The sequence below is a fragment of the Tamandua tetradactyla genome, chromosome 11, assembly GCF_023851605.1.
Source record: "Tamandua tetradactyla isolate mTamTet1 chromosome 11, mTamTet1.pri, whole genome shotgun sequence".
Taxonomy (NCBI): Eukaryota; Metazoa; Chordata; class Mammalia; order Pilosa; family Myrmecophagidae; genus Tamandua; species Tamandua tetradactyla.
This window is the reverse complement of record NC_135337.1, coordinates 98884567-98907232: the sequence shown is the minus strand read 5'-3', so window position 1 is coordinate 98907232 and position 22666 is coordinate 98884567. Positions and strand designations below refer to the sequence as shown.

At 36.2% G+C, this 22666-nt stretch overlaps 1 protein-coding gene across 1 annotated transcript; it reads left to right on the top strand.

The window, feature by feature from the left end:
* Positions 1-21029: 21029 nt before the first annotated feature.
* On the top strand, positions 21030-21953 carry LOC143649744 (olfactory receptor 8H1-like). The gene has a single exon (XM_077119667.1). It carries the CDS (start codon positions 21030-21032, stop codon positions 21951-21953), a length of 924 nt encoding a protein of 307 aa, XP_076975782.1.
* The last annotated feature ends 713 nt before the right edge of the window (positions 21954-22666 follow it).

Below are 22666 nucleotides of genomic sequence, written 5' to 3'. Positions count from 1 at the left end.
TTTACTTCCTAGTGCCTGGCAGCATATGACTGGGTGGGACTGAAAATGTAGTGCTCCTTTGCCTTCACTTCACCTTCCACAATCTGGATCAATATGCAGATATGCACCCCACCCTACTTGTGACAGGATTTCCCCACCTGCCACAATCTGCAAGGATCAGGACCTCTGCTGCTGTTTTCCTCAAGGGTGGGGATTGGACACAAGGGCTGAAAATACAAGCTCAGTCTACATTTTCTCAAACTGTTTGTCTCTCACTGATCTGGGCCTTTAACTATCTTTCTCTGTACATCAGATGTTCAAAGAGTTGATTTGGACAGCTTCTACCTGGCTACTGGCTGTTTTTAAGGAAGATTTTGTGGTTCCCTCCCTACTCCTGCATTTATGAAATGTTTTCTTGCTGCCCTGAGTGGCTTCAGTCCTGCCATGGATCCCTGTGGACTTGGGTCTCTGTGGCTAGATATAGGTGGGGATATGTCTCATTGCTGTAAGAGATTTTATATTCTTTGTCCCCAGTGGGAGGTAGGATGGATCCCAACTGCTGCCTGTGGACATTTTAAAAAATGTGTGAGTCCAAGTGAAGTGGTAGGAGAAGAGTAGCCAGTCTGGAATGGACATTTCCTACCTGTTATTTTTCCCTTTCTTCTAAATTCAGTTTTTGTTGGATCTTCCTCCAGTCAATACCTTCTCTAGAGTTCTGAACAAGTTAGAATTTTCATTTTTGCTGAATCTCTGGGGAGAGAAATTCAGTAGTTGTCTACCTTGCCATATTCATTGGAACGACCTTGTGAAGACTCAAGTATGGTGGCAACTAGCTGGTATGTTATCAGCCTGAGGTCATGTTGTCCAGGAAGCTCTCTATGGTCAAAGTTTGCATCTTCTCTTTGGTGCTATATATCCATTACCAGTACTCATGAGTCCAGGAATCAAGGAGTGGAAATTGGAGTGTGACCATTCACTATATTGTGTCTAATTATCCACTAGAGCATCTTTTTTTTTACTTTTATATTTTCTAGTGTAAAAATGCTACTTCTAAAGGAAGGCATGCTAACACCAGGATCAAAACAATGACTCTATTGAGCTAATAATTTAGACTGCTACCTGGTCAGTTCAGGATCCTTAGGAATCTAAATCAAGAAGCAAAGAGGGAAACTACTGTATTAGCTGGGTTGATTGATCCTGACTATAAATTTGAATAAAAATACTGTAATGCAGCTACTGAAAGTAGAAAACTAAGTATTCGCCTGGAATACAGGAGTTCCCTTATTGTGTCTCTTAGTACTACCATGCCCTGTGATTCAAGTCAATGGAAATCTACAGTTCAGGCAAGGCTACAAATGGCACAGTAACTTCAGGATTCAATATTTGTGTCCTTCCACCAGGCAAAGCTTAAGGACTTGCTGAATGTAAGGGGAATAAGAAATAGATAGCAGATGTAGGTAGTTATAAGTATGAACTAAGAAGATGTTACTAGATACAGGAATGAGGAATGTCATTGTTTTGAATATTTCTCCCTTATTCTGCTATGAGTATGTATGTATGCATACATGTACAAAGCAAATATTTTGTTTTTGTCCCTGTTTTATCCCCTTATTGTATGACATAAGTTGTATTAGATCCATGCCATAATATCTCAGTTTTAGGATGCTAGGTTAAAGGGTGAATATTATTCAGGGACTTGCATATGACTCTGGGGAGAGTAAGTGGGTGTCTGGCTGTACATAGAATATTTGAGTATTTTCAGGTGGAAATATGAATTTTATCTAAGAGATTATAAATGGCTTAATGAGAAGGGCATGGGTTCTTAGTTGATAAGGAATATACAGCATGGATTAAGCTTGTGTGTCAACTTGGACAGATTATAACATCCAGTGGTTTAGTCAAGGAAGCAGTGGCCTGATTATACCTATGACCAACTGAAGAGATTGCCTTCAGCAATGAGAGTGCTTATCCTATCAGTTGAACTTTTTAAAAGGAAAATTAATAGTTTCAGTAGACAGAATAGAGAATGTCCATCTCTATTTCAGCCACACTGGTTCTCCTGAGGAATTCACTGAAAACCATAAGCTCACAGTTTATGGTCTACATTGTGGAATTTGTATTTGTCCATGCCCACAGTTACATGAGACAATTCTTATAAAAATCTCATTGTATTTACATATAACTCATATCAGATTTTTTCCAAGAGAACACTGACAAATAAAGATGTTGGAGTATGTATGCATGACCTTAGAAAAAGATGTTCACTTTCTTTTGTTTGTGAACCCATTGTAAGTAGCCTTTTAAATGAACCTGCTTCTGTTGAGGTGTAACCCACCTCAATCCAGAAGGGTCTTATTCCTATTACTTGAGTCATTATGAGTTAAATGAAGTTCAGACAGAGAAAGAGAAAGCCACAGACAGAGCAGCCAAAGGCTAAAATTAATGGAACCTGGTGGAGAAATTAGATTCCAGGATACACTGTCATGAGCCATGCCATCTGCTAAACTGAAGGCCAGGGGTCTATTTCAGCCACTCCCAGAGCAACACAGTCCTGGGCAGAAAGCATCAAACTTTGATGAAGCCTTAATTTGCACTTTTCTCTGGCCTCAAACCTAAAACTTTCCCATTGCTTAAACTGAGTCATTACAGCTAAAGCAACCTAAGAAATTAAAATATATGTAAAGAAAACATAAAAGTGAAATATCACATCCATATTTGATGTATATATAATAAATAAAGAGGTTTAAAATAAACTATTTTCCATCAAAACATAAAGTAATGAATGTGTTTGTTATAGTATGAGGCTCTTATGTACCTGTTTCAGTTTGTTAAATGCTGCTAGAATGCAATAGACCAGGAATGGTTTGGTTTTAACAAAAGGAATTTCTTAGGTTACACATTCACAGTTCTAAAGCCATGAAAATTTCCAAACTAAGTGATCCAGGTAAATATACCTTGCCTCAATTAAGGTCAATATCTGTCACATGTGAAGGCACAGGGGTCACATCTGCTGATCCTTGTTCCAAGTTCTGTTGCTTCCAGGTTTTCAGAGGTTGCCTCTCTAAGTGTCTGTGGGCCTTCACTTAGCTCCTCTGGGTTGTGCCTTGTTTAGCATCTCATGAAAGACTCTGCATCTGCAAACATCCATGTCTAGGTATCTGCTCTCTGTTGGCTCTTTAAGCATCTCCAAATGTCTGCAACTCTGTCAGCTCTGAAGCATCTGTTCTACAGGAATATGCATATGAGGCTTCTCCAAAATGTTTCCCCTTTTAAGAAATTCTAATAAACTAATCAAGACCCACCTTGAATGGGTGGACTAACATCTGCATTTAATGAAAAAACCCCATCCACATTTGAGCATATCACATCTCTATTGAGGTATCTGATTAAGAGTTTGCACCCATCGAGTGGGTCAACTGCCAGGAAAAATGTCTAAGCAAAAGTTTCCACTTGTGTTGATTTGAAATTTTTATGTACCACAGAAAACCATGTTTTCTTTCCAAATCTAATCTTGTGAAGGCAGAAGTATTATTTAGAGTGGAAATTTTGGATTGTTTCCATGGAAATATTGCATATGCATTTATGGTTATATCCTTTTGATTGGATTGCTTCCATGGAGAAGTAACACACCTAATTGTGGGTGTGGCCTTTTATTAGATGGAGATGTGGCTCTATCATTCAAGGTGGGTTTTGATTAGTTTACTGCAGTCCTTTAAAAGAGAAAGCATTTTGGAGCATGCTCAGATGCTTTGAGATTAGCTGCTAAAAAGCCAACAGAGGCACAGACATTTGGAAATGCTTGGAGTGCTGAAGGAGCAGATGCCTAGATACAAATATTTGGAGATGCAGAACCAAGCAGATCTCCCCATGTGCCTTCCCATGAGATGATAAGTCAGCCAGAACCCAGAGTTGTGTCCCATAGGAGCTAAGGTAAATCCCACAGATACTTAGTGAGAAAACCACTGGCATCAGAATCTGGAAGCAAAAGAACTTGGAACAAGGACTAGCAGATGTCAGTCACAAGCCTTCCCATGTGACAGATGTTGGCTTTTCTTGAGTCAAGGCATCTTTCTTTAGATGCCTTATTTTGGTCATTTTTATGTCCTTAGAAATGTAAACTTGTAAACTGATAAATTCCATTTTTATAAGCTAATCCATTTCTGAAGCATTGCATTCTGACAGGATTAGAAAGCAAATATACCACTCTGTAGTATCAAATGAGGATTAGAGGACATGACATTTATACGGGTGGATTTGGAATATAAACCCAAAAGGTATAGTTTCAACCATGACTGTTACTTGTTAGTATTAGGATTAGAATTATTGTCATCATTGTGTGTTTTTTTGCATATCCACTGCTCTTGCTTGAAGTTCATTGATATTTATAGTTAAATTATCTTGATGCCTACTAATAAATATCTTTTTAATTTTTTCCCATTTATGTTCACTTTCATTATTTAAGTATGGAGAAATACAGATAGATGTGCTATTCCAATCACACAACAAGCACTGCTGCTTTTAAGTGATTGAATTTCATCTCCTAACATAATTTCAGTTTGATCTAAGTCATTTATACACAGATTATTTTCTTTATTTATATTAACCTGTTAAGTTCATATTTATTTCCAGTTTCATGCCATTTTTTGCATGGGTATGTGTTACAATTAAATTTCTATCAAGGATTACATAAGGGGGGTTAACATATGTAGTCACTTTAAATAAATTCCAACCCTAATCCTCTCTATCAGCATAGCAATTGTCTTTTTTGCTTAATGCATTATTGCCATGATAACACAGTTGAATAGACTGAGATACAGAAACTAATCTCCACAGATCCTTTTGAAAATGTTGATCTTTAGTTGTAAGTAAATTAGCAACAAACCCTCTCAGTTACTGAGGGTTGGAGGGGAAAAGAGATGATTTAAATTGTGTGCCCAATCTAACACTGTGAAGATGTCACCACTTCAACTGATATTATGTTCTGAGGCAAAGGGTTGAGCACATTCAACCCACTGGGGATATTGGTTCAGGGAAGTCAGCATCCATGTCTTCCTCTGTGTTATCAATGACTCAGTCTGTTGTTCTGGATTCATGTCTTACACAGCATTCTCGGACCCAAAATGGTAGCTCTGTACCTTCTGGAAAAAACACAAACATAACCTTTTCCCCACATTAAAGCAGGATCAGGTCCCTTCCATTGACCTGTCTGTAAATCATTCCACTGTACTAATGTTGTTGGATATGTGAGCTTTTAAGATTTAAAAAAATTAAAGTATAAAGGGCTAAGTCTAATCTTCACTGAAGGGAGATAAGGTATTCTCCCCCTTTTTGTTTTTTAAACATTGATTTCAGAGAATGATGATCTCATTCCATAATGGCTTGTCCTCGTGGATTATGTGGAATTCCTGTGGTATGAGAGACAAGAAAATTTGTAAAAAAAAATAAATTGTTTAAAACTGTGACTTGCATAAGCCGGGCCATTATCTGTATTGAGTGTTGCTGGTTTATTCATAATGGGAAATGCAGTGAGGCAACACAAGCTAACATGTTTTGAGTTTTCTCCAGAGTGGCAAGTAGCAAAAATCAAAGCACAGTAAGTTTCAATAGTAACATGGACCCATAGTAAATGACCAGATTTTGTAAAATGAATTGAGTTCATTTGCTGTAATTGGATTGATTGAAAGGGAAAGAAGGAATGAGAATTCTTTATAATGGGCTGTGCATTTTTGATAATTTTAATTTTTTGCAGGCAGTTTTTATGATATTTTCACACAATGGTGGTCAAATTCCAATTTGCTTACATGACCAGGCCCAGTTGGGTCTTCTGGGAACTGGCTAGGGACCAAGAGGAGCTTTCTGGGACCTAGGTATCTTTATTAAAATACACCTCCTTCAAGTCCTCCTAGCCAGAGGGCACATTTTAACTGTTTCTTACCACAGTTCCACAATAGCAACATCAGGTGAACAGAACAGACTCCACAGATGTAGTTTTTCTTTGCATTCAGCCCTCAGAATCTGATCTGCTACCAACACAAGCCATGGTTATTTTGGGATAAATTTAGTTTGTACATACATGTTTTATGTAAACACTGGACAAAGACTTAAAATATTTTGGCTTGAAGAAATTTAGGTGTTTATATGATTTGAATATTATTTAGCCAGTAATAGATTCATTTACAGAAATATTACTTAGATTAATAGATTAAGCGACCTGGGTTGGGGCAAGAAAAGAAACAGTTTTTAGCCAGTATAATGATACCTAGGAGAAAATCAGTATTTTTATACAGATAAGGACATGATAAAAGTTAACATAAGTTATTTTGGTAAAGCACAGACTCTCTGTATTTTACAGTGATCATTTAGAAAAATGTTTTTATATCTTTTCATTAGAACAGGCTAAGAGTTCAAGAAAATGTTGTCATTTTGAGAGAGAGAAAATTAAACTTTAGTTTTGCATTACTATGTTATTTGACATTAAAGTTTTTAAAAAAAATTATAGATAGACTCATTAAATTTTCCTTGATTTTGACCATAATTTCCATTTTTACAAACACTCAGCAATCATTATATTAATTCAGGCTTTGCCCTATATTTTTCACTTTGTAACAGCTATTTATTTCATCTTAGGAAAAAATTATTCTCTTTTTTCTAGTAATAAAAATGCATCCTTTATATATTTTGTACTTAAGTCATAATTTTAAGCAAATATTTTGCCACATGTAATTACTATCAAAATTGAATCTGTTAGAACATTTTTAATACTTAAAATATTTTAGTTAATGCACATTTGAAATATTAATATATAGTTTTTAACAAGAATTTTCATTTTTAAAGTTCTTAAAATATATTTCTTTTTCAAATATGAATAGGAGCCAAAGTCATGGCCAGTTTCCAAAATACTGTTTGTCAAGTATCTGAGTTAGCAAAAGGAGATGGGCTGCCATTCCCATCCCTTGTCACAAGATTTTATTTGTAGCATTGGTATAAATTTCAGGAGAATAATTATTTAGAGTAAATCAAGGTAACTTAACAGAACACTTTGAGTCAAAATTACAATTCTGAATTGTGTACCCCTTAGGGGACCAATCCATCGTAATTCCATAGGAACCATTAATGAGTACTGATTTTTATTTGGCATGCCATTGTTCCCACTGAATATTTTCTGACTCGGGTGCATATGAATTTTTTATATAAAGGTAGCTCATTGAGAACAATCTCAGAAATTAATTTTTATTTATCTAGCTCTGCTAAAGGTATGATAAAGAAGCAATCTTTCAAATTTATCATAATAATAAAGCAGTTTTTAGGAATTATAACTGGTATGGGCAAGCCAGGTTGTAATGACTCCATGGGTTGAATTACAGCATTAACTTTTCTCAAATCAGTTAACATTGTCTATTTTCCTGATTTCTTTTTTATAATAAGTACTGGAGAATTCCAAGGACTATGAGATTCTTCTATATGTCCTGCTTTAAACTGTTCTTGAACTAACTGAGTTAGATGCTCTAACTTTTCTTTAGATAAGGGCCACTGCTCAACCCACAAAGGCTCATTTGTTTTCCAAGTTAAAGTATGGGCTGGGGTGTTATGTTAGCAGTGGAATCAATTATATATTTGGAAAGTTGAGAAAAAGCAAAAGTACATACTGGGGTATGTTTAAGATTAAGAGTCTCATATCTGCTTTTTAATTGTTCTCCTGATTTTGCCCAAGTTTGAGGATTAACTGTATTTTCTTCTGGAAACCATGGGCAATAATCCTGTACATCACAAAGAAAAGTTTCTAATTGAGACAGAGAAAATTTTGTGCCTCTAGTGGCCAGCATAGATTTATAGATGTTCCTTTCTGCTGAACCCAATTACCCCATGTTCTATACCTAGCTTAAAATGTCTCAAATTTGCTTCTTAGCTTTTTGTAGCTCTTATTAGCTCTTTGTAGTATTTGTAGTGGATGTCCTGGAGTGTCTGCACTTTATGCTTCAAGAGTTCCCCTACCAGATCCCTGTTTGGACACAAACTGCTGAGTCCAGCTCAAGCAACTGTCCAAGCATGGTCAGAAGGGGCAGTGGAAGATTGAGTAAAACCACAACACAGAGTTTAAGTGAAAGAAGGGCCTTGGTGGTTCATTGCCTCACTGAACACAATGACCAAATTGAAACAGGAATATCTTTCCTGTTTTGCTACGTTTGTCGCAAAGCCTTCATAACCAATTTCTATTGCTTAAGATTTAAAACATTATGACCTTGGTAGCAATGCTTCTGTACCAAATAAAAGAGCTCTAGTAAATCTGAAGTCTTCACTGAGACCCCTATAGTTTTCAACAATGTCTTTAAGACCTGTGAGTACTCTTCTAACCGAGACAACTGATTACCCATTACCCTGATGCTACATGGAATGATACAATTTTGATCTTCTAGAGACCTTCCATGGTTCTGCAACCCTGGAACAAGGTTAGCTAGTCGAGCCCCACATTGGACACCATATTGTATCACAAAACAAGGAACTGGCTGCAGGCCACCAGGAATGTTCTGTGAAGTGAGAACAGGGTGAGTCTAAGGATCTGTAGTTTCAGGGAGCAGATTTTATATTCTCTGGCCATAGGGCTCAGCTGAGTAACCTCAGAAAGTTGAAGCCCTGAACAAAAGGTAATCTTAGCTTTTATAGACTGTATGACAAGTTAAAGACAAAGTAAAAACTTGGCTGGTTTAAGTTGATAAGAGCCCAAAGCTGAACCGTTGAGGGGCCCCACCTCAGGATTGTCTTCCCTTGCCTATGTGCATCTTCACCAGTTCTTGAAGGCTAGGGGAGGGGGATTCTATGCCAGGAATTTTGTCTTATCTCACTTGTCTACAAGGAGAAGGGGTTTAAGGATTTTCCCCAGAGAGAACAGCTGAACCAGAAAGAGGAGGAGGCCTGCCTGCTACATTTTCCCCCTTTGATGCTTACCCTGACTTTTAAGGAGGAGTTATAGGATCATTTATATTTTATTTTATTTATTTTTTGCTGCAGGTGTTGGTATGTTCTGATCTGAGCTGGGCATGGGAAACAATGTAGCCATGCAAGGTTTATACCCTTGTGAAGTTGAGGGGGCAGAGGTTTGTGTCCTCCCTCTGTTGGCCTCAATTTTTCTCCTGATGGCCCCTTTGTGACTGTGCCTGTCTTAGGTTGTTCCTCCCCTTAGGAATCTTACCCATCTTTGGGTAACCAGCCATCTTCCAGAGCCAAGCAGGATGATGTGAGATGGCTATGTGAGGGAGCAGTAACAACCCCTGAGAGGGTCTGGTCTGTTTCTTTGACACCCTATATCCCCTGGCCTTTATGTCCAGTACCTGCTTTGGCGTTCTTTCACCTGCTGGTGGGGCATTAGCTTTGGTTACATGTTATTGGGAACCCATGTTTTTTCTTCAGTGAGGACTTAGCTCATAACTTTGGGCAAGAGATAAAGTCAGCACCAGCTCCCAGGAGGCCTGCTCAGTTTTTCTATCCTAGATTAATTAATACAGCATTATTGAACCTGATGAGATGGTATTACTGTAACTGGGGCATTTTTCTTTATGGTACATACAGAATAATTTAAGGTTGAGAACAACCTTGGTATGAACACTGGTTATGGTTTTTACCTTTTTCCAACATAGGTAGCTTTGAGACATGCCTGGCAGACATTATTTCCCTTGGAAGGGCTTATGACCATGCTAGGCAGAAATAGAGGAGTGAGGTACATGGTGTTGGCTATGGGGAGTGTTACAACATGAATGCACAATAAGCCTCAGGGAAGGAATGGAGACATACACTCTGGGCAGCAGCTAAGAAGGGGGAAGTTATCCAGGTAAAAAGGATTCCATTGAATTAGAGTAAAATTGGTTTTCAGGAAAAACTCCAGGATACCTATTTCTATGAGGGCTGGATCTGCTAAATGAAAGACAAATGCAAAGAGCAAGAAAAGACAGTTAGTCCACAGACCTGGTGGGACAAGATGTCCATGTGTTGATTTTTAATTTTCAGCCTTGCATAGATCAGTCAGTTTCTAGGGTGACTGAGGCAGAACTCAGAGGTCTCCTCAGGCTTCGACCGTGCATTGACTAGCTGCTTCCAGTGAGCTAGAGCAGGGCAATGATGGTCACTCTGGCCTCAGTTGCAGGCTGGTCAGCTGATCTCAGCTGCAATGGAGAAGGGCACAGTGGCTTCCAGAGGATGATGTGTCTCAGGTGTTCAGGATCAGGGGTGCACTCCCAAGGGTGGTCTGCAGTGGCCCTTTGACCTGAGAGTGGTAAATTTATAAGATGATCTTCGTGGCTTTGACAGCTGTTGGGATTACTAAAACAACACAGTAAGAACCTTTCTATTAAGACTGGAGGGAGCCTTTTTAAAAATTTTTTCCTCTTCAGCATTTTACCCATACCATTTTTCCTGGTTTGAACCTTAGGTAAGGGAGGGTAGATGCTAAAGAGTTTGAGTACTGTTTTTTAATACCTTTCCTTTCAGTTCATTTAAAACTTTTTTTAACTTTGACCATAGTTTCCCCTCTACAAACCTTTGATAACTTACTATATTCATTCAGGCTTTGTCCCACATTTTTCATTCTGCAACAACCATTCACTTCATGTTAGAACAAAACTATTCTTTTTCCTCTCAGCAAAAATATATGCTTTATGTCCTTCAAACTCAAGTCACCACCTGTGCTGGTTTGAAAGGATATATGCCCCCTAAGAAAGCCATGCTTTAATATAAATCCCATTTTGTAAAGGTAGAATAACCTCTATTCAATACTGAATGTTTGAAACTGTAATGAGATCATCTCCCTGGTTGATGTGATTTAGTTAAGAATGGTTGTTAAACTGGATTAGGGGATGATATGTCTCCACCCATTTGAGAGGGTCTTGATTAGTTTCTGAAGTCCTATAAAAGAGGAAACATTTTGGAGAATGAGAGACTCAGAGAGGGCAGAGAATGCTGCAGCACTACGAAGAAGAGAATCCACCAGCCAGTGACTTTTGGGGATGAAGAAGGAAAATGCCTCCCGGGGAGCTTCATGAAATAGGAAGCCAGGAGAGAAAGCTAGCAGATGACGTCATATTTGCCATGTGCCCTTCCAGCTGAGAGAGAAGCCCTGAATGTTTGTCATGTGCCATCCACTTGAGATAGAAACCCTGAACTTCATCGACCTTATTGAACCAAGGTATCTTTCCCTGGATGCCTTTAATTGGACATTACTATAGACTTGTTGTAATGGAGACATTTTCTTGGCCTTAGAACTATAAACTAACAACTCATTAAATCACCCCTTTTAAAAGCCTTTCCATTTCTGGTATATTGCATTCCAGCAGCTAGCAAACTAGAACACCATCTCAAGCAAACATTTCATCATACACAGTTATCATCAAAATCAAATTTGTTAGAATAATGTTTAATACCCAAAACACTCCAGTTAATGCAGAACAGAAATTTCAACATACACTTTTTTTTTGCTGTTGTTGTTTGTTTTGGCTTTTCTTTTCCCTGTATTCCAGTCTCCCATGTTTTCCAGCATTACTATTTTATGAAGTGTACCACAGTCGATTATTTTGTGGCCACAAAGTGTCAGCAGGGCATTGCTTATTACACTTTTGTGCAACCAATGCCAGCAAGATAGAACTTTTTCCAATTTGCTGATTAAACTTTTATAAAAGCAGTCTATATGAAGGGGTTGGTGTTAATTTTTGTAAATTTTATGCAATCTACATAGTCCAGTACCAATCCTCTAGCCCCTGCATCAGCAATTTTAACCATCCAGATAATTAATATTTTTTTCTTCTCCTGACAAACTTTTTTTATTTAAAACATTTCCATTTTTTCCCATTATTGCTTTATTCTATACATTATCATCCACTTATCAGAATTCTAATCACAGTGGCAGTGGCTAATACCATATGTAATTTTCTTCTGTTTATTTTACCTTATCTTTATTATATTTATATTGGGCTATATGGACTGTGGCCCTCTCAGCTATTTATTGATAGTTAAAACAATTTTTTTCAAAACAAATTTTTGATTCTGCAGTATGGACAGTTTTTCCTGTAATTCTGCCAATTCCTTTTCATAATTCATTTTCATTTTCTCAGTGATTGCTTGATTTTTCTGTTCATATACATTTCTATATTATATTAGCATAGCTTATCCTTTTTTATATACATTCCATTTATTTTTTCCTTTTTTTAGTGGAATGCTTCTTAGACACAGAACAACCCAAATAGGCTTTTCTTGTTTAATTTTATCGTCCCAATTTTTACAGGGTCCTGTGCATTTTGCTCAATCCTCTGCAAGTGAGAAGTAAGGTAAATTATCCCATCCTCAGATTTTTTGGTTCTTTACTTTGAGCTTAGAGAACATTTTTGCTAAAAAAAAAATGATATTATTTTCTAATTTATGTTAAAACCTTATGGCTTATTGTTAATTTACTTTAAGTAAATTTTGAAGAGGGCCTACTGACTTAAAAATTCCCAAATGTCTTAAAGCATTAGAAAGTATAACCCAGGGTGGCAAAATATTTAAATTCAAAACAATTCTGAATGCAAAAAGATAAAAAATCAGCAACTTTCAATTTATCAAGTATGGTCCTGATAAAGCATTACAATATTTAGAAGAACATACTTCAAATTTTCTGCACAGATTTTTAAAGCTTGTCTTATTGACCTTTACTACTATGAAACCATGTTGAAATGTGAATCCTGTTCCCAGTGTCAATTTTGTGCATAAAAGACAGCATGATATTTGAGGCCATTTAATTTATAGGTTCAGATTCACAGACAACAGTGATTTCAGTGATATAAAAACAGATTTTATCAGGAAAATAAGTAAAGAAAATAATTAAAAGACAGCAACTGAGAGAGCCTTCAAAAATAGAGCATAGTTACATCACCAGGTAAGATGGCATTACCACCTGAAGAGAAGTGCTGGAGAATTTCAGAAGCAACATTTTAACTCTCATTAGTAAAAATCCACAGCAATTTTGGGGACAGCAGTCAGAGACTCTTTAGTTAAGATACAGAGCAGAGCACAAGATTTTGATGAGGTGCTGTCCCTTTGTCATAAGATTTTTTTCTTTCCTCTTTTTATGATATCATCACATAATAGTGGCCAAATTCCAATTAGCTTGTGTGACTGGGCCAAGTTGGGTCCACAGGGAACTGGCTAGGGACCAAGAGGAGCTTCCTGGGACCTAGATATTTTTATTAAAGTACATCTCCTTCTGGGAGGATAGTCAGTCCTTCCAGCTAGAGTGCACATTTTAACTGTTTTGCTTGTTTTACCAAGGTCACACAATGGCAATATTAATTGTACAGTACAGATTATTTTTATGAGATCAATTTTAAAATCTTTGTATAAATGTTTTCCTTTTACTCTGAAATGTGTAAAATTTAATTTATAAGACAAGATAATGATAAGCTGTAATACAAGAAAATTTCTTTTTTTTATTATTCCTAAAAGTGGTCCACTTTAATTCATACAGTTTCCTAAGTCAGTCAATGGTCAGCTTGATTCCCTAGTCATTAGAAAAAGCTTTTTTTAAAATTAGAAATAATGCATTTCATTGGTGTCTTACTGACTTCCCCTCTCACATCTGTGGCACCAATGATTAGTGGGAGGGTTTGCAGACAAAGAGAAAAGGGTTTTGAATACACTTTCACTTCCTTCAGACTGGCTGCTCTCCATGAGGACATTTGGCATCTAAACTCCCAGCCAGCGCCCCCACCTTAGGGTTCACCTTGAACACCATGAGCCATATGAGGATTGCCACAAACCTGCAGAATCCTAACTCACTCATGGCAAGGTGCACAGTGCAGGACTTCCTTTCATTCACACAATTCCACACACACACACATCCCAACACTCCAACAACCCCCCTGAACCACCTTCTCAGAACCGAACCTGAAGACTTCTGTTTCCCCTGGTCCTCCAATGGGAGACCAGTATTGAGTAGCCTCTGGAAGTTGATCAGGCTACCCTTCCAATCAGGAACCCCTAGCTCTTTATAAGTGGGCTGAAACAGATGCACCTGAGTGCTTACCAGACAGATGGGTGCTGTGCCCAGAAACCTGGTTCCAGAAACTGTCCCTGATCTGACCCATCCAGGGAGGTCAGGAATCTGAGAAACAGGGAAATGCCCCACTGCCAGCACTGGATTCCACTGGGTCTCTGGTCAGGGTGCCGCCACCATCATGGGTGAAGGAGGTGAAAATACACCTTGCCTCATATCCCAGATGAGCCCCCAGAAATGTAGCACAGAAACCAGGAACAAGGCCATAGGCCTCCAGGAATATTCCACAAAGTTAGAACAGACAGAAACTAAGGATCCATAGTTTCAGGAAGCAGGTTTTATTGTCTATGGCCATAAGGCTCAACCGAGTACCTCTTAAAATCTGAGTCCTGAACAAAAGGTAACCTTAGCTTTTATAGACTGTACACATGTTAAAGACAAGGTGAACCATTGGCTAATTTAAGTTGAGGATGGCCCAAAGCTGAACCATTGAAGGGCCCCCACCCCAGGAATGTCTTATCTTGCCTATGTGCATGTTCACCAGTTCCTGAATGCTAGGGGTGGGGGTTTCCCTATCCCAGGAATGTGTCCTATCCCATTTGCCTGCAAGAAGAGATGGTTTGGGTATTCTCCACAGAGAGCACAGCTAAACCAGAAAGAGGGGGAGGCCTGCTTCCTACAATATGAAGAGGTTCAACAACTCAACAACAAAAAGACCAATAATTCAATATAAAAATGGGCAAAAAACATGGGCAGACACTTTTCTGAAGAAGAACTGCAAATAGCTCAAAAACATGAAAAGATGCTCAGCTTCACTGGCTATTAGGGATATGAAAATCAAAACCACAATGAGTTATCATCTCACACCAACCAGAATGGCAATTATTTAAAAAAAGAAAGAAAGCAGAAAACAAGAAGTGTTGGAGAGGTTATGAAGAAAAAGGCACACTCATTAACTGTTGCTATGAGAGTAAAATGGTGCAACCATTCTGGAAGGCAGTTTCATGGTTTCTTAGGAAGCTAAATCCAGAATTACCATATGATTTAGCAATCCCATTACTAGGCATAGAAAGGAAGTGAAGGTAAGAGCAGAAATAGACATTTGCATATATATGTTTATAGTGACATTATTCATGATTGCCAAGAGATGGGAATAGCCTAATGTTTATCAATGGGAAAATGTTTAAACAAATATATAATGGAATATTACACAGCTATAAGACAGAATTAGGTCATGAAGCATGTAATAATGTGGATGAAACTTGAGGATATTTTGCTGAGTGAAATTAGCCTGAAACAAAATCACAAATACTCTCTGGTATTACTAATATGAACTCACATTAATGAGTGAAATTTGAGAGTTAAAGCTGAGAACACAGTTTATTAGTAGTTAGAAAGATGGTAGAGATTGGCATTTGATGCAAAAGGAGGACAGAATGTCCAACAAGTCTGATTGTAAAGATCCACAAACAGATAGGACAATGCTATCTGAAGGTAGCTCCATATTGTAAGTACACTGAAAAAAGCTGAGTGTGAGAGTAGTTGAGGAAGGAGGACTGGGGTCATATATGACACCAGAAATAAAGATAGAGGGTAAAGACTGGGATGTTATAACTTAGTGATGCCTATGGCGAAGTACAATGGTGACTAAATTTACAATATAAGAATGTTTCTGCATGAAGAAGAACAAATTACTATCAACATTACAAGGTGTTGAATCTAGGATTCTATATGGGAGGAAATACAATCAATGCAAACTAAGGTCTATAGTTAGCAGTGACATTGTGATATTCTTCCATTGAATGTGACAAAAGCAGCATGCCAAAGTTAAATGTCAATAGGTGTGGTATATGTGGAGGGGTATGGGATTCTTTGTAGAAGAAATCATATAGATTTTGGGGATGAAAGTATGGCATGTGATTACACTGGGAACACTGATGTAATGCTTAGGTTGGATTGTAAGATGTGTGAATAAAACTATTTAAAAAATGAACAGAGTGATATAAGTGCTGCAGAAAACGTGGAGAGAGAGATGTTCCCAGCTACTGTGGGTAGGGAAGTAAAGTGGTGTGGCACCTCTGGAGGGCAGTGAGCTGGCATCACAGCAGGTGAGGGTTGGATTTGCCATATGATTCTGCAACCCTGTAGTTAGCAGTATCGTTGAAGGAACTGAGAGGGACAGAAATGGACACTTGCAAACTGGTGTTTATAGTGATAGTTTTTGTGATTTGCAATGGATGGAGGTGGCCTAAGGGTAACTGGAATTAGGAATGAAGGGAGAAACTGTGGTGTGTGCATATAATGGACAATTGAGGGGCTGCAAGAAGGAATGAAATTGTGAGGCAAGTAAAGAGGTGAATTGACATTGAGGAGAGTAAATTGAGTAAAATAAACCAGAAAAAAAAGACAAATATTATGATGCCTCAAAAATATGGACTAATTATAATATTCAAACTTTGAGATTTGAATGTAAGAGAATAGATTATCAGTTGAAGGCCTATTGTAAAGGCTTCTAGGTTGTAAACTCTTAAACAACAGTTACATTGATTCTGGAGTGGTATCTGCCATTTTGAAATTCTGAGATGCTGAGCTCTTTGTGTATAACCTGGTCATTCCCTGGAACTCTAGGTATTTGTGTGACCCCTGAGACTCAGAGCTAGAATTCTGCAGCTAAGAAATTCAGCATTGCTCCATACAGTTCTTTTGGAAACATTGGAAAATGATCAAACTTCAATTAGAGATATGAATGAAGCAGATCTGGGTAGGGCTAAGGTAAATCAAACTAAAGTGTAAAGGATGATATTGTCTGTATTTTAAAACTTCAACTTCTGTGTAAGAATAAACAAAAAGATGTTTATTCATCACAAAATTTATGTTTTCAGTAGCACACTATCAAATATAACTTGTATGCTTAGCTTATTCAAATACCATAATTACATGAACCTGGAATAGGAAGTGAGATCTTGTTGCTTTGTAAAGGTTGGTGTGAGGCCCTGATACATCCCAGAGCAATCAGGGCAGAAGGTTAGAAAGTACTTGCAAAGTACCCTTGAGGAACTAGTGAAAAAGGTGGAAATATTAAACTTCCCCATCTGGGGAAGACCTGATAATTTTTCAAGCATTGGGGACTGCCAGTTTGATAGGCCCAAACCCTCAATCCTGTGGCTTGTCCTTATGAAAGTCTTACCTTTAAAGGGAAAGCTTAATCTACTTATGATTATGCCTGGGTCACCCTAGAGAACATCTTTTGATGCTCATATGTGACCTCTCTCTAAGCCAACTCTATAGGTAAACTCACTGCCCTCCCCCACTATGTGGGACATGAGACCCAGGGATATAAATCTTCCTGGGATTGTGGAAGTGAGAAAGTCTTCTTGACCAAAAGTGGGAAGTGAAATGAAACAAAATAGTTTCAGTGGGTGGGAGATTTAAAAGAAAATTGAATCAATTCTGATCCAATCTGAACATTATTTGTATGTATATGTATATATATGTATATATGTGTGTGTGTGTGTGTGTGTGTGTATATATATATATGTATCTTTTTTCAGTTTTTGGTGTATTGGAGTAGCTAGTGGGAAGCACCTGAGACTGTTGAACTGTCATCCAGTGGCTTTGATTCTTGAAGTTAATTGAATAACTACAGAGATTTTAATGTGTGTCCATGTGATTGTGGAAACCTTGAACTGACATTCTCTTTATACAGCGTATGGACAGATGAGTAAGAAAAAAAAGGACAAAAAATAAATAAACAATAGGGGCTTGGGGAAGGATGGCATGACTTGGGAATTCTGTTTTCCTTTTGTCTCATTTTTCTTTTCTTATTTTTACTGTTTTGGTGTAATGAAAATATTAAAAAATCAGTCAAAATGATGAATGAACAGCTATATGATGACATTGTGAATCACTGTACAATTTGGATGATTATACGCTATGTTAATATATAATATATCTCAAAAAAATGTAAGTGGCATAAACACAGCAATTCAAGGCCCTGTAACTGATTATATTAAAATATAAGACCCAAGCCCAAGATGTCTAAGAAACTTATCAATAGTAAATGGATCTAAAACTATATATCTTTAAATATATGGTTGTAAATACTACTGAATAAAACAGTACAATTTGAAAAATTGGACCACTGTGTTCCAGAAATTTGAATGAGAGTAAGAATAACAGTAGAAGCAATTTTTTTTAGAAAATTTCAAAATTCCCTAGAGCTTCTAAAGACATAAAAAAGAGAGAATTTGAAGAATGAATATAATTTTCTAGAAAAATAGTAACATTTATTAACTGCCAGAGATAAAGTTTTAAGTTTGTTGTAATATAGTATGAATAAGTTTATTCCTTTCTGTTTCTTATATTTGATTTTCTGATGTAATTACTTTAATATTAGACATGATATGTTAGATTCCCAACAATAATGATTCAGGAAAAAATTAGTCATCAAATGTTTTGTAAATTATTCTTTATTCTATTATTTACATTATGTGATAGCATACTTAGTGACTATAAAATTTAGTTTCAAAGATGGGAAGAAAAACAACTCATGGTGATTTTTCAAGGAGTAAGCAGATTACTGAAGTTGCAGTGACATAAAAAATCTCAAACACTAAGGTCACCAATTGTGAAATAAATTAATGCAGACCTTTTAATATCCAAATATTCTTTTATCAGTATCATTTAATTTTGTTTAATTGAAGAATTGCTCATGCAGTTTTCATCAAATGCATAGTAGAGTATATGATAACTCCTTGAACCATACCACCAAATTTTCTCCTGAAATTCTGCAGTACAAACAGCTTTTCTTGTAGGAGCTGCTCAAAATCTATGTGGAATTTGATTTCATTATGGTTAATTAATGAAAGCTTCACAAGACTGTCTTTCACCTGGTAGTCCATAGGGGAAGTAAGCTTTTAGCCCTTCAAATGATTATAAAAGCTTTACTCATCTCAACATTGAGTTTTAATTTATTCTCTCATATTTTGTCAGCACACTAAATAATAAAACAAATTGCACAAACATTGATGTGGCTGACTAGAACACTACATCTGCTGTGTTGATGAATTATTTGGCAATCTCTTACCTGATTGGAAAAATTCTTTGATATTTAATTCTCATGCCTCAAAAATGCCCATTCATCACCTGGTACATAACCCTAAAAAGAAGTTATTTATGCTTTAGAAGTCAGTGCAAAGTACATAAAAATTGTGTATTTTATAAGAGTCTATTATAAGGTAGGTCAAGGTGATCATAAATATTTAATAATAAAATCATGATATTACTGAAAATTCACCATGATCAAATAATGTAAACCCATAAGTACAGTATCAATGAGCTTTATATATAAGGAAAGTACTTGGAAGAAAATATACCTGAAGAATAGCAACATTTATGAAAATTTTTCATTCATTTCTTTAAATTCTGATGTAAATTAATTTTTGCATGATGAAAACTTTTATCACAGGACAGGGTCTTGTTTTAAATATAAGAATGATTTCTGTGAAAAATGAACTAGTTCAACCTTTGTGATGAACAATCTGGCCTTTCAGACAGATACTGATTAATTATTTTTCTAGAAATACCTCCTCTTTTACCCAGTTACATGTTAGAGGATCACAAAAGAATACTAAAAATGCTGTTCTACAATACACGGTTTCTAGTGAAGGCAACTCTTTTTTATAAACCTAACACGGGTGTAGCCACCCTTGAACTTTTATCTTGGCATCATGCCAATAAATTTTCCCTGGAAACTGGCTCCAATAGTTGCATTATCAGCAATCCTCAATATAAAGGTGGTGTAACCTTAGTGTGAAATGTGATGGATGCTCTCTTCTGCATGCATGCATAATAATCTCAGGTATACTGTGAGAAAATTTCCAGGTGTACTTTTAAATTGAAGAAGATCCAAACAATAATTTTAGGTTGATTTCTGTTACTTAAAAATTAAAAATTCATGCACAAAAAATGAAATATAAATGAACTCAAAGTCAACTAATATTAGATTGCAAAATTATAAGCTCCTTAAATTGTGTACATAGTTTATCTGTAAGAAAAACTTGAATTTGACAACTTTCTAGACAGCTTGCACTGGAAGAAGTTCCTCATCCACTTTAACTCCTGGTAAGTATTACTTTCAAAGTTGGAGAATTTCAATTAATCTAAAAAATGGGGATATTATTAGAATAATATGTCTATACATATACATATTATATGGCCATAATTAAGTAATGTCAGGATTTATGGTAATGCAAATATAGAGTTGACAAATCAGAGACATCAATAAATGCACATATTTTGATAATATAATTTTTGAAGAAATTTTATTAAATAAAACCCTTAATCACAAAATTATTAGTAATGCAATCTATAATATTAATACTCCTATAGTTTTAATCTTACCTGTCATTTGTAATAAATAATACTGAATATAAAAGCAAGGTAAATGATGCATTAAAACTATCATTGTTTGTTTCAAAAATAATATTTCTTGCTAAAATTAAATATACATATGAATATTGTGATATGAGCAAGATCTCTAAATTCTTGGGAGAATCACAGAGCAAACAATACTAAATGGTTGTAACTTTTTATAAATTATTAAACTTTTCCTACATATTTTCTCATCGAGTGTATATATATATATATATATATATATATATATATATATATATATATATATTGTCATCTAGTAAATGAGTAACAATAATAACTGTGGTATAATATTTTCATCTGGATAAATGTGTAGATGAAGATAAGTATTTATAACAATGTCATGTTCATTCTAATTATGCAATATAAATATATGAGCTTCTATTATATAATATCCAAATATTGATTTGTATTTTTTTGCAGTCCAAGTCTTTTTTCAGTCATATTTTGCAAACTACTCTTTATTATGAAATTATAGCTACTGCAATTACTAAACTATTACTAAACTAATCTTTCTAAGGTGTAAAATTATTTCTGAAAACAAAAACAGTTTTGAGGTGCCAAGCACCACCTTTGATTTCCCAACAATTTACAACAGTTGAGTGCTATGGGAACTATGAATAACACAAACGTGCCCGGCTTCATCCTTATGGGATTGACAGACACTGAAGAGATTCGGCAGGTCCTCATTATGTTATTTCTCCTGATGTACCTGATTACTTTGCTGGGGAATGCAGGGATGATACTGATAATTCACCTGGACCTCCAGCTTCACACTCCCATGTATTTATTCCTCAGTCACCTGTCATTCCTTGACATCAGTTACTCAACAGTCATCACTCCTAAAACCTTAGAGAACTTACTGACTTCCAAGTATATTTCATTCAAGTGCTGCTTCACCCAGTTGTCTTTTTTCATCTTCTGCTGTGGCACTGAATCTTTCCTTCTGTCTTCAATGGCCTATGACCGCTATGTAGCTATCTGTAATCCTCTTCACTACCCTATTGTTATGTCCAGGAGGCTCTGCTGTGTGCTTATCACTGGGCCCTACCTGATGGGCTTTTTTGAAGTATTAGTTATTGTTCTTTACATGAACAGTTTGCATTTCTGTAAATCCAATGTAATTTATCACTTTTTTTGTGACATAATCCCAATTTTAGCCTTGTCCTGCACTGACACTCATGACACTGAAATTATGATATTCATTGCTGGTACTTTAAATGTAATGGTATCTCTTACCACAATTTGCATGTCCTATGGGTCCATTCTGTCTACTATCTTGAAAATCAATTCCACTTCTGGAAAGCACAAAGCCTTCTCTACTTGTGCCTCCCACCTCTTGGGAGTCACTATCTTTTATGGCACTACAATTTTTACTTACCTAAAACCAAAGCAGTCCTACTCCTTGGGAAAGGATCAAGTAGCTTCTGTGTTTTATACTGTGGTGATTCCAATGCTGAACCCACTCATTTATAGTCTTAGGAACAAAGAGGTGAAAAATGCTCTCATTAGGCTCATGCAGAAGAGATAGGGTTCCAGGCAATAGGAATGGCATTGTTGCTGAACATTTTTCTTTCTTTCTTATTTGGATATTTATTCTCTAAATACAGTAGCACCCTTTAATTAGTTTGAATATCCTTTGAGGAATCCTTTATTTGAAAACATAGCATCTGGAACTTTCCAAGAATATGTTTTTAGAAATGTACATAGTATACAGAAGGCATGAAATATGTATTGATCCTGTGGTTTAAATATATATGTGTGTGTGTGTGTGTGTGTGTGTGTGTGCTTTCAAGGGGAATTACTGAGCAAAAAAACATGGTGTTATTATCGAAATTGTATCACAGAAATCCCATGGATATTCCAATTTCAGAGAATTTAATCATGGAGAGCTCTGTTAGAAGTCATTCCATTTATTCTGTGGAGGAGATATATTGCACAGTCTTAAAAGTACCACTTGGACTAAAAAATATAGAGTTTATATCCCAAAAATATCAGCTTTTTGACTGTATATCCCTTATTAATTCACTGAAAGTTTAAATCTAGTTTCCTCAACTGTTTGAGATAAATAATTCTAAATTCATAGTTATTTTACAGATAATATCAGATTATGAATGGAAAGAATTTAATTCACTACTAATATAATTTGAGCACAATCCTCAGAAACTTTACATTCTTGAAAAATTTTGAACACACAATAACTTATGTTAGGAAAATGTTCACTCATATTTTAAAATTTGACTC

What these genes read in the sequence shown, in the direction of transcription:
- LOC143649744 (XM_077119667.1), top strand. Translation starts at nt 21,030, where the DNA reads ATGGGAACTATGAATAACACAAACGTGCCCGGCTTCATCCTTATGGGA.